The sequence below is a fragment of the Mus caroli genome, chromosome 18, assembly GCF_900094665.2.
Source record: "Mus caroli chromosome 18, CAROLI_EIJ_v1.1, whole genome shotgun sequence".
In the NCBI taxonomy this organism is placed as follows: domain Eukaryota; kingdom Metazoa; phylum Chordata; class Mammalia; order Rodentia; family Muridae; genus Mus; species Mus caroli.
Window position 1 is genome coordinate 3,744,108 of NC_034587.1, and position 17,744 is coordinate 3,761,851.

The following is a 17,744-nucleotide window of genomic DNA, read 5'->3' on the forward strand; positions in this document are numbered from 1 at the left end:
TCTTGGACTTTACTTTCAAAACCTGAGGCAAATAAAGCTTTTTTTTTTTTTCATCACAAATTATTCAGCTATAGCAATTAAAAATGGACTGATATTTAATTTAGGTTCTTTGAGAACATTAAGATCCGAAACTGCCCCTTGAGCAGATTTTTGAGTTATATAAGTGGAACTGAGGGAAGTAAGTGCTGAAGAGGTGTGTTCATGCAGAGGCATAACTTGACACAGCACCTGGACGACTGCTCACATTCCCACCTCTGTTGCCCTCTGACCACTGGTCTTCCCTCCTGTGCTGCTCTCAGATACTGTGGCCACTGCACCGCCTTAAGTAAACACTACTGCCTCCTTTGGCTAAGACAATAGCATTTTACAAGCTTTTCCACTTTTCCTTTTGTGCAAAATGAAATGAGGAATGCCACTGCATTCTGGCAAAGGGCCGTTTAAGGAAAAAAAATTCCTTGGAAATCTATTTTCACAGAAATTTCATCAGGTTTTCTACAATCAGGAAAGTGTGGCTTGGTAAAAACACACCACTCGAAGTGGTTAGAGCGCATAGTTCAGCTTATTTCTTACAAATCACTCACATAACAAACACAGACTAAGCCATCAAACTAAATGTTGGTTTTCATTGTGGGGAAAGGAATACTAGGGTCCTTCCCTGGTTATTTTTCTTCTTGGAGATTCAAAATTTAAAGCTGATCTACAGAGACTAACAAAAACTTTGGAAATATTTTTGCTTGCTTTTATTCATAGATGAGCATAGTTGTAGCACATAATGTAACTCGGTGGAATCAACAAGTCCATCAAGATGAGTCTTTGTCCTCCATCACTCTTTAGAACATTCATTATATTTGTTTCCCTCAAACACAGCTATTTTCTCAGTTCTAAAAGCTGCTTATTCATGAAGCTTGGAATGCCATCACTATTGGTAGTAAATCTTATTTTCAGCATCTGTGACTAGCTTTTTATTGAAGAAAACTGTTTTGAGTCAGCTGAGGGCCAGAAGAATGAGCTGGCCTGCATTTATTCACTGAGTCTACAAGCTGCCAATTACTAAAGTGAAAGTTTTTTCCTGCTACATTTTCTAACAAGTAAGTGAACAGCTGTGTGGGTATTTGTTGCTAACAGAAAGGACACACTCTTTGGGAACTCAAAGAAGGATGCGCTATATAACCAGGTGATGAGGAGCTGTCGGTACTGTTCTGTGGTTTAGCAAAAGGGCCAGACAGGCTGGTGAGAAAGGACAAGGCCAACATTCCTGAATGCTAGAAGAGAATTGCAGTAAATACAAATAGGAAGTGGGACCGATTTCTCTGTTGCTTCTGCCAGATTACTCAACTTGTTGGCATCCTGATTGGCCAATGTAGTCTGCAGAGTGCTCTCTCCTGAAGATGTCTATAAGCTTGCTTTACTGAGCCTTCTGCAATGGTTTTGACCATCTCCAGTGGTCTCTCACAGTGGGAAGTGATGCTCTCTTTAGAATTGACTGAGATTTCATTTCCTGGAAATGGATCATTTATTATCTAAAACAACAACAAAAAAACTATCCGTCTGTGAGGTACAGCCACTGCTGACCAGAGCTAATGGACACGCAGCTCAGCAGGATGCCATCTGACACTTGTCAGTATTATCTTGTGAATGCCTGAGCTGAATAACCAAACCTACATAAGTCTGAGGCATCAGGGAGTGCAGTTTAGATGAGACCAGGCTGCCCAGCACCAACATTTTCTTCCACTTGTGATTAAAACTCTGCTGCAGCCCAGCATTCCTAGCTGTGGTGACATGGTCACATGCTGATGTTAAGGAAGAGACCAGTTCTCCAACACAAAGTCATGTTTTCATGGAATCTGATATTCTCAGGCCTAAACATTTTCCTTAGCTGGCAGTGGTTCTAGAACAACCTTACTATCTGTAAGTATCAGCTTCTGAAAACACTACTCAGGAATAGAGATGGAGCAATGGGTCCTGGACCCACCGAGCTCAGGAAAGAGAGACCTACCCAAGAAGTGGATTATGCAACTTGGATGGAGCAGGTTGTTTTTGAAAAGCTTTCAGTAGTTTCCTCTAAATGAAACGAAGAAATGATGAGGTCATTCATCTCTGCTATGGAGTTTTAAATGCAGCCGGGTGGGTAGATTTCATGCACTGTTGCGATGTTGGGAATGGAACCCAGGGCCCTGCTGGGCAAGTGTTCTACCACTGTGCTACACCTCAGGCCCAGGTCTGACAGGTGCTCATGTCTCCATTTAGTGTGTTTGATCACTACTGGCTGATACAAAGATTTCTTAGCTTCTGTGACTGCCTGATTGGACCTGTAAGGTTCAGCTGTGTTTGTAGTCACCACTGATGGATAAGAAGGAGCATCGGTTACCTGTGAGATTTGAAACCCCCATATCAGCATGTGAATATCTCACAAGTTTATGTACAAAATGAGGACTGAAATGCATAGACCTGAAGCACTGACAGAGCATCTATTCTCACAATTTATGTTGAGGATATAGCATGTCTCATAATCACCAAGAACAAGAGGAGGAGGATGAAACTATACCAATTAGCAAGCAGATGTAATGTGTCTGACTTCTCATACTTTCAATCTAATGTCCAACAGATGAGTCTGCATGCTCAGCTGCAAGGTTCTGGAATGATGCAGGCCCCTGACTCACAGAGGACCCAGCTGAGCTTTTCTCATCCCATTCTATGTAGGGCACAGGAGTGATGCATAGACTTAAGAGAGGTTCTCTTTGGAGAAGCCTCAGACACAGGGTTATTTTTCACTATCACTGAATTAGGAAATCCTTGTTGACCTTTTAGCTGATTTTAAACATAAAACCATCTGAAATCCACTCTTCCATTGGTCCTAGAACTTCTGGGTAACTTTTTAAAGTTTACGTTTTCTTTCACAGCTCCTCTTCCTAGTTTATAAGTCTTCAAAGTAGAAATGAAAACATTCCCCCAGGCGTCTCTAAACTGTATGGTAAAAATGACAGGTCTAGCTTATTCGTGACTCCATGTCTCCCTGAACCATCGTGCCCCTCCCCATAGGGTTTCAGTCATCCAGTTGAGGACCCTGCCACCCACTCACTGAACACTCCAGACATGGCTGCTCTGCCCTGAGAGGCCCAGTAAGGCACATGCCAAATTCTAAAGACTTGGTTAAAAAAAAAGTAATGTAATATTTTACAATTTTATAATGACTATCTATTTCAAGTTATTTTGGATAAATTGGACTAAGAGTCATTGCTAAAACCAACTTTTAGTCTTTCCCTAAACTGTAACTTGTAGAAAAATTACTATTGTATACATGGATCATGTGACATTCCATTTTTGTTTGGTTTTGGCTTTTTGAGATGGGGGTAGTGGCTCTCATTTTATAGCCCAGGTGGGCCTCAAATCATTCTTCTGTCTCAGCTTCCTCAGTCTTGGAACTCCGGGCAGGTGCCACCATGCTTGGCTTGGCATTCCTTGTCTATAGACAATTTTGCTTTTCACACAGTCCTAATGCTGAACACACGAGGGAGCAGGCTCTCATCCCTGCTCCTGAAGCTGCACTTCACATGCCTACTGGAGAGCATTCAGCAGACAGATGGCAGTATTTGAGCCAAAGCAGTTGAAAAAAACTGTTGGGCACAGGAACTGACCCTACCATGAATTATGACTGGGACAATAGGACAATTCTGGTGGCTGTGTCAGAACTTGTTGATATTTTGTCCTCAGCAGCTACAGCAGGAATGTTTGCAGGCTAAGTGGTCACACTGTCGGGCTTTGAATGGAGCAGGGCAGAAACAGTTACATGAGTCAGGAGGGGAGTTTAGGGACAGGTTAGTGCACATTATCTCCTAGCATATGTCAGGCCCTGCTTTGCTTTCCAGCCCCACCAAAACAACAGAACAGAACAGGAAAATCACCAGGAATGTATTACAGAGTAAATGAAGCTTATGTGAGTCTAAAGCAGTGGCTCTCAGCCTGTGGGTGGTGGCCTCTTTGACAAACCTCTATCCCAAAAATATTTACATTACCATTCATGAGAGTAGCAAAATTATAGATGAATGAAGTAGCCAGAAGAACAGGGTTATGGTGGAAGGTCACCACAACATGAGGAACCTGTATTAAATGGTTGCAGCATTAGGAAGCTAAAGTTCTGTTTTTTTGTTTTTGTTTTTTGTTTTAAAAACAGTTTCTATGTGATTAATGTGACATAGTTACTTCAGGAACAGAAACACCTGCCTACATCAACATTTTCTTGTCTTACTCATCAACTGGAACCTTCTTCATTAACATGAGGCCTGAATTCATCCTAGAGGCTTTCCTTAAAGAAACAAAGTAACTACTAAACTGCTTATTCTACCAGCTCCCATGGAGCCATGCCTACAGGCTTTAAAAGCAAGCAGAGAAACAAACCATATTTTTCTCCCAAGACCCATGGGGCCTGCTGCTCTGAGAAGGATGGAAATGAAGAAAGGCCTACTCAGCTGCACACTCAGCTGCATACTCTACACCTGGTGTGATACCTCCCGTGGGAAGGCCATTCTTCTATCATTTTATGTCTTTGTTTGTTTGTTTAATTTGTGTGTGGTGAATGCAAATGTTCTCATGGGTATATATATATACATATATTTGGATTCCTGTGTGTGTGTGTGTGTGTTCGTGTGTGTGTGCACATGTATATGCGCACACGCACTTGTGTGCACTGGCCTTTGGAGGCTGAGGGCCAGTGTCAGGTCTTTCTTGTTGACTCTCACCTTAGTTTTGAGACAAGTCTCTTCCTGCACCTAAAGCTTGTTGATTTGACTAGGATGGCTGACAATAAGGAGAGTCGGGGATCTGTCCATTTCTGCCTCCCCAGCACAGGCTCACAGACTTGTGTGTTCGAGCAGATCCAGCATTTACATGGGTGCTATTTATTGAATCCAAGTACTAGTACTTTTATGGCAAATACTTAACCAACTGAGCCATCTCCCCAGACCCTCTGCTACTATTTAAGATGAATTTGTTGTTCAGTCCCCCAATCCTGTTCTCTTCAGTTATCCTTTGGTAAGAATGACAAGCAGTTAGAAACACAAGTACAAGGCTTCTAGAAGGTTCTCTATGAATTCTAAAAATGACACAGGAAAGCCTCCACTCTCATCATGCCCAGCCTATGTCTTCGTTTTCTCTTTTCTATCCGTCTCCATCATTTTCTGTCTTCTAACACACCTGCAGTGTATGGACGACTGAACACAGAGGCAGGACTCATGCTTAAACTGTCAGATCAGACTGCTATAATCTATTGTCTTGCATCAGAAGAAATCTTTAAGAACTCTGTGCATGCCATTATGTCAGTGGGCCACAATACATAGCTTTACAAAATTTGAAACGTTTTGAGCTATATGCCAGACATCTTGTGAGGCTATTTAACATTTATAGCCTTGTTTTTTTTTTTTTTTTTTTTATACCCTGCAGACTTAAAAACATCCAGTGCAAGCTTTGTTCAGTTGCAGAACATATAATTTAAAATCAGGCATCTCTTCTTTGCAAATTGTGAATGCAGTCATATAAAAGAGACAACGTTTATGTCACTCTGCAGCAATAAAGTTAACATGCTGATTTTTAAAAATAATTTACTTTTTAAAAATGTTAGTTAAAAGTTACTTTTTATGCCAAATTTTTAATTTTTGTTTGAAGACGCACATACATCTAACTTATGTGCCATAAAACATAGTTATAATGAAAAGATTGGCATATTTAAATGTAAATTGGGTTTAATGTCAGAAACATTGACATCCCATTTTTAACTATAGTAAGTTTGAAGGATAAATTAAAATAATCGACTGAAAATTACCAGTTTGCATTTTAAAAACATTATTCTTGCTAAGATGTTTCATGTTGACATATCTAGATCTGAGGAGACAACTAAGTGGAGATTCCTCCCTCTTGTCTAAGATATCATGTTTGGGTTTACATTTTCAGCATAAATGCATATGGCTAACAGGGGCTTAGAATTAATGTAGCAAACAATAAAATTATCTTTTGCAAGGGAACAAGTTATAAAAAAAATTATTTTGGGTTTTTTTTTTTTTAGTTTTTTTCTTAGTAGAGATAAATGAACTCTAAGATTTTGGTTTTTTATGTTTTATTTTTTGCTTTTCTTTTTTTGGAAGTGGTTGTTCTGCTTTTGTTAGGGTTTCACCACTTTACCAAGGTTGACCCCCAAATTATGATCCTCCTGCCTCAGCTTCTCAAGTGCTGGATTTAAACATGTACTATATACCCAGTGTCCTGAGTACTTTTGTATTGATCACCATCAAAATGATGTAGATGGCTCAAATATATAGGTACATTTCAAGTTTGTATGAGAAGTCTATCATAAGCATATGTTAGCTAAAAGTGTATCAAATCAGACGCAGAATAAAAACAAAATAATCTATCTTCAGATTTTTTCCTTTGTTAGGAAGCCATAGCTGTCCAGCCTTGGTCCAGAGTTGTTCCAGCCATTGCTCTTGCTGTTCATAGATGGCGATGGATGTATCTGCCATTTAATATTTATGTGCTAGGTAAACACTGCATCACAGAGACTCATGAATGCTTACTGGGCAGTGTTCAATGTAGTTCAAATTCAGGAATCATTACTTTACTAAGAACCCACATAAGCTCTGATTAAGAAAACTCTAACTCTATACAGTTTTATAATACAAACCATGATAATGCAGAGTTCAGATGCAAGTGTGACCTAATGAACAGATAGTTTTGTGTAACCAAACATTCCTTTAGCAAAAAGTTGTATGTGGCATATACATGAACATGCTTTTAAGTTTGTATGTGTGGCCAGAGGTTGACATTTATGAAGGCCAGAAGTAAATATATTAGCTGGACTGGCTGTTCATTGAGCGTCCAGGATCCTCCAGTCTCTCCGCATGCTCCAACACCCACCCACTCCTGCCCACCCCTACAAGTACCAGACCTGGTCTTTACAGGGGTTCCTGGGATCCAAACTCAGGTCCCTGTGCATGAACATCTCTTACAGCAAGAACTTTGCCCACTAGTCATTTTTTTTTTAGTAGAACAATGCTCCTTACATGTCTTTCCAGCCTACATTTATAAACTAGATCACAAACTGTTGACACCGCATACCTTTACAGCACCATTCTCATGCATAGTGATGCAGTTATCAGCATCTTCTGAGAGCTGGTACAAGGCCTGAGCTGTAGCTCGATGCACATTGGTGTCATTTGATTTCAGATAACGCACCAGTGGAGCCACTGCCTTGTGCTCTCCGAAGGCCACTCTGTTCCTTCCCCACATACAACATCGTGAGATGGCTTCTGCCAGGTGACGCCTCAGCTTGTCATTATTCTGGAAGAAATGAGTGTGTGCTGTAGTCACTCTGTGCCTGCTACCCACTGAGAGGCCAAGGAGGCTGCAGGGGCACTCACTGACTCCTTAGGAAGTACCTTGAAGGAACTATAATTTTGGTTCTCTTTCTTTTAAATACATATGTACATATATTTAAATATATTTATATATTTCTTTATATATCATATATGTGAGATAAATATATATATATAGCTCTGTGTAGCTCTGATCTTGAACTCATTATATAGACCAGATGGGTCTCTAATCTATGTACCTCTACCTCTTGATTGGTGGGATTAAAGGGCTTGGCCTTTCTGAATTTTCTATGAATTGAATATAATTGGTGCTATCAAAGATGAGACAAGTGTCTAAAAAACTGGCCATTTGTTTCAGGAAGCATGATTGCCTGCTAAGTAACAGGCAAAACCTCATAACAAAACCTTACAAATCAGGGCCAACAAAATGACCAGTAGGTAAATGGGTTTACTACCAAGACTGGTGACCTGAGTTCCATCCTGGACCCACATGGTGAAAGTTGTCCTACGACCTCTATGTGCACATTATGGTATGTGCACATGTATGAATACACACACACACACAAGATGTAAAAATAACCTTATAAATGATCAAGTTGCTTAATAATAAAAACACGTCTAGAATACTGTATATTCCTCAAGGAGTATTTCATTTAGTTGGGATGAGTGGATTAATTCTACTTACTCAACCTATATTTATTTCTTATTGCAGTTGTGTGTGTGTGTGTGTGTGTGTGTGTGTGTGTGTGTATGCTATACATGTGTACTTGCATCTATGTAGGTACACATGTGTGTATGAGCATACTGGTGCACCTGGAGGTCAGACGTTGACTTGGGTGTTGCCTTTGGTCACTTTCAATGTTACAAATTGAGGTATAGTCTTGCCTGGAACCCAGGTCTTGCTTATTTAGCTATTCTAATTAGCCAGCTTGCTGTGGACCCCTCACCTCTGTTTCCCATCCTCTGGGATTACAGATAGGCCAATATATACACTTCGTAAGTGTGTGGGTACTAGAGATCTACACTTTGACCCTCATGCTTGAGTGGCAAGTGCTTTTATCTGTAGAGAACTCTAAATCCCACATTAATTTCTGAAAAGGGAAAAACAGAGCATCATGTAGTAATCTCTACTGAACTTTCTAGTGTCTCTTCTGTATTTTCTTAATATAGACAAGACTTTCTGCTTAGAGTTACCTCAGATTGTACAGAATAACAGAGCATGCCATGGTTTTCTGTTGTCCAATTCTTGTGACTCACAGAACATGTTGCCCAAGTCTGACAGATGCTCAGAGAGTCTGGGTGTCCTGGGTGTCCTGCCCTGACTATTCTTCCAGTGTTTGCAGTTCTAGTTTGTCACTCTCCTACCAAGTGGTACTGTAAGCTCTGCTCAGATGGCTCTGGGCACGGTGAAGTCATTGTCTCCAGGCCCTGCTTTAGCTGGCACAATTTTAGATAAATAGTATAATACTTCCAAAGCCTTCTGGCTTGAGTGTGTCAGAGTCCAGGCTTCTATGATGGGAAAAGAGCAATTCCACTTCTAATGTTGGAATGAATAGCTACATTAAGAATAATGACCGCAGCTGGGAAGATGGCTAGCACTTATATAATAGCAATTATATTTGCCACAGCTTTGCTTGTCAACAAGTCATTTAAAAAATATTTAACAAAGATCTTGCATATTAATATTCTCCATATAAAAATATGTCTTTGTGTCTATTAGTTTCAAGAAAGCTCAAGGAGTTGAAGAAAATCTTACATTTCATCAGCAATGGGCACTAAACCCAAACTTAGATCTCTAGGTCCCATATCCCTTGTTTTTCACCATACTGTGTTCTGAGAGAATCCCAGGATAACAAGGCATTACTCACTGTATTGGCAAGTTTGGACAATAGAGGAACTACTCCATGGTCTGTAATAACAGCTAAGTTCTCCTGGTCTTTTGCTATGTTGGTGATAGCAGCACAGACACTGGCCAGGACCTCTTTATTATCTGACTTCAGTAAGTTGACAACAAGTTCCAAACCACCAACAAAGGAACGAACCATTTCTCCGGCATCCTAGATAACAGAGAAACACCTTCTTTTAGGCTAGTTTACAAAAGGTGGAAAGTAATAATAAGGCTGCTAAATATATTTTAAGACAAAAGAAAAATTTAGTTTAATATAGTTCTATATTTTCAAATTCTATGTATATATGTGTATGCTTATATGTATAATAATGAATATATAGACAATAAATATGTACACTTTAGTGTTTGAATATTTGCCACAGGAGCTGTGAGCAATTAACAATATACACTGGCTTGTAGTAACTGCAGGCTGCTATATAAAGTCACTGCAAATATTGAACTGGCTAATAGTGAACCACTGTTTCGGAAACATAGGGTTAGGTCCTGACAAGCCTCTGAAGACAATATTTTTGCCAAGTGAACAGTATATAAGAGTAGTATTCATGTTTCTGTTTGACATACCTCTATCTATCTATCTATCTATCTATCTATCTATCTATCTATCTATCTATCTATCTATCTATCTTTTATTTATTTATTTATTTATTTATTTATTTATTTATTAGGGGTACATGTGCCATAGTACACTAGTGGAGGTCAGAGGATAGGTTATAGGACTTGGTTCTCTCCTTCCCACCATGTGAATTTAGGGGATCTGACTCAGGGGTCAGACTTAGCAGCAAGTGCCTTTGCCAGCAGAATCATTGAGCTGGCCTGTTCATGTATATTTTTAATTTATTAACATCAACATCATGGCCAACAGCATTATTACTCATGTACAGAAGCTTGGCAAGCTCATATTTTTTTCTGAAAAAGTACATCAAAGCCTTCTTGTGCTTAAGAACCATAGGCAATACTTCAGCACTCCGCCTGGAGACAGTTTAGCACTGAAATAATGTACACAAAGCACAAAAATGTGAAAAATGTGGCCTCACGTGGATTCCCAAATGGCCCCATGCTTCCATTATGAGCTGAAACAAAAATGCCAAGTAATGTGTATGGGGGCTCGGCCCCTTTTTGCACATCTACAAGAATAACCATGGAAAGTCCTTAGAGTAAATTTGGCATATCAAAGAGGCCTCTGTCAAGAATCTGTGAATGAGATGTGTTGATACACACACCATGTAGTCATTGTGTCAGGCACATCTGGTGGGGGAAGCAAGTGTGCTTTGAGAAATGACAGGGTTCTAGCCAGGCATGGTGGTGCAAGCCTGTATTGCCAGGATTGGACTGAGACAGGAGAACCATGAATCTAACGAAAGACTGAATTTCCATAGCCTCCCTTTAAGGGGGTTAGGGGAGGCAATGAGAAATGGTAGGGAAACACAGTGAGCAGCACACCAAGGAGCAGGAGGATGGGGCTGAGATAATACTTAGGACAGATTTAAACACTGGGGTTTAACATTTTTTTAAGGCACTGTAGGAACTACACATCTGTTAGCCCTTCTGAGCCTTACAACAATCCTGCCCTGTAGGTACCATTAATTCCATTTTAGATTTTAAAAACTGATTTAAAAATTTAAAACCAATTTACAGATGTTGAAAGTTATAAACTACAGTCTCCATAACCTGTGTAATGGCAAGACACCATGTGAGCTTTACCGATCATCAATTTGATTTTTACATCCCCACATTTTGTAAAATTTTCCATGGTGCAATTGCTGCAGGGTAAAATCCAAGCTCTAAAACATGGTTAGTAAGGCATTCTTTGTAGCCTGATCTTGTCTAACCTCAACTTGATCACGTATAATATTTCACATAAGCCTGAGTTCACTGGCTTCTGCTGTGAACTGGGATTGAGCAGCTCCTCAAATACTTCACTCAAAGTACAGATCACTATAGGTAGTGAATGGCTTCTTGTTTGTCTTTTACCCTGAACTTTAAATTCCAGGTGGGCTCATTGTCCATTATTCACTAGCCACACCAGTGTCTAGCAGTTAGTATTTGCTTAAATGGCAAACGTTCTCCACAAATGTGCACTGGGGGAACCTGGAATGTTAAGCACACTGTATGGGCCTGAAGATGGGTGGTGTGTGTGTGTGTGTGTGTGTGTGTGTGTGTGTGTGTGTGTGAGAGAGAGAGAGAGAGAGAGAGAGAGAGAGAGAGAGAGATGCGATGGAGTCACATGATAAATCCAGGGAAGCCAGATTCTGCATCAGGGTGCAGATCTGAGTTTATTACCCAGTGCAGAACCTTATATACAGTGTTTGAACCAATCCCAAGCCCACAAATCCTTGGCCAATCATATCTCACCACAACATCACTGTTGCTCCAACAAAAGCCCTGCCTGATGAGGTTACTCAGAAGGAACATTGGGGAAGTGGGGAGAAAGAAGTATGTCCTGTTAGGTCACCTGTTAGGACTTCCGTGAAGAAGAGGGAAGCAGCCACCAACCCGGCCTAGATCCCTTTTTACTGTTTCACTAGTGTTCCGGGAGCCATCTTAGATCTAGTTCCCTCACTCTCCGTTCCACCTTTTCCTTCACAACCGCCACAGCACACAGGCTTGCTCCTTCAAGGGAAGGAATACAAAACCCTTTCTCTGCCCAAAAGGCCGGAGCAGGACAGGAGACAGGCTTTCTAACCTGATGACCTTTGCTCTATCTGTGTGGCTAGAGGTTTTCCTGCACCGGATTCTCTTTCAGATCATTTTTTTTCTCGATCAATTTATAAAACCTATCTTTATAGACTTTGCAAAGAGTTTCAATGTAGTCAAGTCTGATCTGCATTTAGCTTACTTTGCTCCTCAGAGAGATTTAGGCATGCTTTGTTGTGCATGTGGGACTAAGCTGATTATCACCAGAATAAATTTCTCCAAATTGTGCTGTGCTCAAATGTGCCTAAAATAAACTACTTCACACCAGACTCCCAAAGTCTGAACCAAAACCGGCTACTGAGTTGCATTTTGTCAAATTGCCTTCATGTTGTCTCCCAGAGCTTGTCACACTACAGGATGTGAAGGTCTCGGAGACGCCCACACACAGACACACATGCACAAACCTATATGCATAATAAACCAGAATAATATCCTAGTATAAGGTAAAGTTAGGAAGACACAGATCCAAGGAAGTATCAGCAAACACATAGCTTTCTCCCATTGCTATGGAAACAAACAGGATCAATACTGGGGCCTAGAATTCAAGGCCAAATGGAAACATTGCTTCTGATAGTTGAGATTTGTATCTAGTGTACCTATAAAGTTATTTTGAATGCTCCATTTTCATTAATTCTGGAGTAAAAATTTTATTATAACACAAAGAAATGATATTCACAACATTGGTCTACATTGTCACTTTATTAAAATTTTGAGAATTAAGAAGTTATCAGACATGAAGATTATATTTAAAAATTCAGTAACTACCAAATATATGCAAAACCATCCTGTCGATTGCTCTCTCTTTAAAAACTAGCAAGTCTTGTGTCTATTAAAAATGAGCCCTATACTACCATGAGGTGACCTGGGCATTCGGGGGTGATGTCTTCCACCCCGTTCCCTCTCACCACCTAAGGCAGTTGGGAAAGTTGACCCTGGGTTATGAGACCAGGTGAGCTGGCCTTGCTCCTTTTGGGCTCTAGCATTCTGGGGAATGGGCCCTGCACTTCACCTGAGCAGCACAGTGGGGCTGGCTCTGGAGCTGTAGGTGAGGTAAGCAGGTCCCAAGGGCACAGGAGCAGCAGAGCTGACCTTGCCTCCTGACAATGGCAGCATTGCGTGGCCCAGTCAGAGCAGTACTGGACAGCTTGCCCTGGTGGTACAGATAAGGGAGAACCAGCAGGCTGACATGCTCAGTATCACCCACGCCCAGATCCATGGCTTTGGGTTGGCCCACCCTAAAATCTACATCATCTGTGAACTGTTGGGGCACATGAAAGGGCCAGTTCTGCTGATCCAAAGGTGCAGGATTCCTATGACACAACAGGGCAACAACAGGATAACCCAGAGGAGTCCTGTGAGGATCCAATGTTGATGGTGTCACAGAAGCCAGAGACCTCAAACTAGACCAATGACTCACTGCAATGAACATTCACTAGTGAAGACGTATGGACAGAGGGGTAGACTGTGACACACTATAGCTTCCATGATGAGATGTTTTCTATGCTTTGTTTTTGTGTGTGGTGTGTATGTGCATTGTGCATATATGTGTATGTTTATTTTAAGGGGGAGGTTGCAAGGGCAGACAGCAGATACAAGGGACAGGGATGTGAGTGGGATTAGAGTGCATAATATGAAACTCACATCAATAAAAAGTTTAAAAATTTTTTAAAAAAAGAACAATATAAGGTTGGGGAGATGGCTTATAGATGAAGCACTTGCTTCAAATGTTAAGTATAGAGATCAGGTTCCCAGAACCATATAAAAGGCCAGATCCCCCAGCCTATAATCCCAGCATTGTGGGGGTAGAGAAAGAGGATTCCCAGGGCAAGCTGGCTCACTAGACTAGTAGAATTAGTGAGTCTAAATTCGGTGTGGCTGCCATAAATATGTTGGAGGAAAATTGGGAAAGATACATGACATCAACTTCAGACCTCCCCCTCCACATGTATATGTATGTTTATGTATATGTATGTGTATATGTATATGTATCAGGCTACTCACATGCATGTATCTGTATACATACCACATGTACATATAAATGCAAATATGAAAAAAATGAAATCATTTTCAACAACAGTTAAGAATAACAAAGTCAGAGGGAATGAGGGCGAAAAATACTGTGCTTACAGACAATTAACACACACCAGGAAGACAGACTTAGAAAACAAGGTGGACATACAATTACTATTATTAGTGTTTTGACAATATTGGGGATTGAACACAGGGCCTTATGTGTGCGATATATGCACATCAGCCTGGAGCTACACCCTCAAACCCTAGTCATATTACTAAAGGACTGAATTAAATCATAAAAGATACAAAAGGAAAAAAGTAGATTTGCAACAGTCCTTGTATCCTGTGATTATCAAACAAAATGAGTTTTAAATAGACATGAAAGATCTAAAAATCAAGAAGGAAAGAAAGATTCAATTGGGAAATCAGACTGACCCAGAAGAAAAACAAAGAAAGAGTGAAAACTTTATTTTTAAAGAAACAGCAGGTAGGACGGCAAGTTAATTTATAACTATAAAATACCAAAAGAATGCAAAATAAATAATATAAAATAACTACAAAGAACTACAGAAGACTGAGCAGAACGGCAGCACATGCTAAAGACCTAAGGAAGAAAAGCAAACCAGTAGATAAGGAATTCAAAGCATAAATTAAGAGAATTATCTCCTAAAGTAAGTAAACCCCAAGAACGTATTGAAATAAAGTGCTTGGGATAACTTGCCCAGAATGAGCTACACATAAAGACACATCTTCATCCAACTGCTGGACTTAAAAAACAACACCGTGGTCAGCAGGTACACACAGTACAGACCCATCAAACCCAGTCTCTCTTTATTCACATACCCACAACCCTTCAACACCAGCTTGAATTGATCTTTCTATGTTCAGGTTGACATTTCTAGCATCTGCATATAATAGAATATTTAGTCTTTCTGTTTCTGGCTTTTCTCTACTTGATATAACATCCTCCAGCTCCACTCATTTGGTACAAATGTCAAGGCTTTATTCCTCATGATGACTAAATAATATCCCACTGTGAGTAGGCACTACATTTTTTTTTAATCCATTCGTCTGTTGATGGTGACCCTAGAACAGACTAAGTCTGTCATGGATTTCAAAAGACACTCGCCTATTATTTGTTTAAAGGTCCAAGCACAACCAGTGAGTTAAGAGTTGATGCTCCTGGAAAGTTTTTTCCTACTTATTTAAGGGTATTGTCACAATTGACCAGACCAAGAAAAACAGAACATAAGGAGTAAAATAATCTCTGGTACTCATGATGCTTGTGGAGCTGCTGAATCTGCTGACCCTAAATGCCACACATGATTTGACATTGGCAGCACAAGTGCCTTAGACTTGTGTTCATTATGTTGCAGTGATTTTTCTCGGGGCTTTCTCGCCAAGACTGGAGATACCCAGCTAGGTACAGAATGTAGTTAATCCTAGCACTTCAGAAGCAAAGGAGAAGGATCGTGAGTTTGAGCCAGTCTGAGACCCTGTCTTGGGAACAATAAGAAATAAACAAACAAAACAGAAGTTAAAAAAAAAAAAAAAAAAAAAGAACAGAGAACCCCAGTCATCTTCGTAGTTGCCCTTGGGAAATAGGGTCACTCAGTTGACATTTAATAATTGTTTAATGGTTTTTGTTGTTTTGTTTTGTTTTGAGACTGAGAGAAGTGCAACCTCAAGATATTTGAGTTTTGGGCTGGAGATGTAGCTCAATGATAAACCTATTATCTAGCATGTGCAAAGGCCAAAGTTTAATCTCAAGTGCTGCCAAAAATAAAAATTAAACTGCTAACTGGTTAGCTAGCAAGATGATTGATAGATACAGAGAGAGCCATAGTAAAAACATAAAAAGGAAAGAATGTAAGGTCTCTATGCTGGATTTTAAGTTGATAAGTTCAGGTCAACGAGTCAAATTAGGAATCAGTCTTTGTCCCCTGACTCACAGGCCTACCATCCTCCTGATTTTGCATAAGCTGGGGTAATAGGACTATAGTGAAAAAAATGTCAAAAGTGATCATATCTGTATCTTATCCAAACTTCCTAAGGTGAATGATATGAGATACAGGGAGCCAAAGCCTCAGCCGAGATGCATGTACTGTCTCACCCAGCTCCTAGGAAGTTTGCAGTACTCAGAACACTAAAAAGGTTAGCCTCAAGTGCCCCTGACCCTTGAAGAGTTGATTATTTGTTTTGAGGGTGAGACTTTTTTCTTTTCAGAGTTAAGGATTTTAAACTTATGACATCTTGCCTTACATAGTTTCTCTGGAAAGGGAGACAGTATATTTGAGGGAGGAAAACTGTTACCCTGCCAAAGCAGTCTTGCACTAATACTGAGGGGCTAGGCAAACCCAACGCATTTTCCACCTTCGCATATATCCTAGAAACTGGTCTACACCAGTTTCACTGTGATGCAATACTGTTCTGCACAACTCACATACTCATCTATAGTAGTAAAACCCTGAGTAATAAGAATCAAAACAATGACTACCTCAGTGTATGCAGTGTAGAGGGATTTTCATGCATGTGTATTCCTTGGATTCTGACACGTACACATGTATTCCACTGACTCTGACAAAATAGCCCAAGGGAGTAAGAGGGCTGCTCTGCATAGACATGGGGTTTAAAGTTCACAAATAGATTGTAGCAAATCTATTTAGATAGTTTTAAAAACTCTAGTATTTTTTCACTTCACACTAAGTGCTAACTCTAAACACTCACATTTGAACTTACCAGTTTAGTTCTTGTTTAAGACACGAAGAAGACCTTTCACAGTTTAAGAGATTTGTAATTCCAAAGAACATGAAGTTCTGTGAATAAACAGGAGCACCCAGTGGAAGACAGGAATTGATGTTATTAGGGGTGCAGCTATTGAACTAGAAAAGGTTGTGAAGTCCAAATTAGACATGATCAAGTAGAATACACAAATGAGACAAAAATGTAAAGAGGGAAAAATACTAAGAGTGTGTAAAAGTCAAATCAGTTGGGAAAAATTAAGGTATTATTTAGTGATTGATGAATAAAAGAGAAAGCAGGGTGCATTGGTATACAGCATACTTAGTGTATTGGTATGCAGTTCGTTCTCTTACCTCCAGCAAAAGGAACAGACTCTTTTCTGAAGATGAGACATACACACAATTTTGAATCAGAAGAGCTATAAAAAGAGGCTATATGATGTGTAGTATAGTATTTGAAAATGATTTAAAAATAGCACATCACATGTAAAACTTTCTAAACTCCTCTATTTCCATTAAAAGATAATGTCAGAGAATCCAAAACTCAATGGGCACAGCCTGTCTTAAAAGTGTAGTCAGTGATTTAGACCTTTTAAAAGTCTCATTAGTTCCATCCATTTGCCTAAGAATTTCATGAATTCTTTGTATTTAATAGCACTGTATAAATGTAGCACATTTTCATATCCATTCCTCCGCTGAAGGACATCTGGGTTCTTTCCAGCTTCTGGCTATTATAAATAAGGCTGATGTGAACATAGTGGAGCATGTGTCCTTATTACATGTTGGAGCATCGTCTGGGTATATGCCCAGGAGTGGTATAGCTGGGTCCTTAGGTAGTACTGTGTCCAATTTTCTGGGAAACCGCCAAACTGATTTCCCGAGTATTTATCCCAGCTTGCAATCCCACCAGCAGTGGAGGAGTGTTCCTCTTTCTCCACATCCTCACCAGCGTCTGCTATCACCTGAGTTTTTGATTTTAGCAATTCTGACTGGTGAGGTGGAATCTCAGGGTTTTTTTTTTTTTTT

The 17,744-nt window shown here is 40.0% G+C and overlaps 1 protein-coding gene and 1 long non-coding RNA gene across 3 annotated transcripts in view; one reads left to right on the top strand and one right to left on the bottom strand.

The window, feature by feature from the left end:
* Armc4 (armadillo repeat containing 4) overlaps positions 1 to 17,744 on the bottom strand; it is a 194,176-nt gene that overhangs the window by 30,668 nt on the left and 145,764 nt on the right. For both annotated transcript variants that reach the window (XM_021150551.2, XM_021150552.1), the window contains 2 exons: positions 9,230 to 9,418; positions 7,105 to 7,326 (listed from right to left, as the gene is read on the bottom strand). In XM_021150551.2, the coding sequence (XP_021006210.1) occupies positions 7,105 to 7,326; positions 9,230 to 9,418 (411 nt within the window). The remainder of the gene's footprint in view (positions 1 to 7,104; positions 7,327 to 9,229; positions 9,419 to 17,744) is intronic.
* LOC110284703 lies at positions 1,545 to 11,872 on the top strand. The gene is made up of 3 exons (XR_002376976.1): positions 1,545 to 1,555; positions 1,770 to 1,774; positions 11,464 to 11,872. It is a non-coding gene; the product is annotated as an uncharacterized LOC110284703 (long non-coding RNA).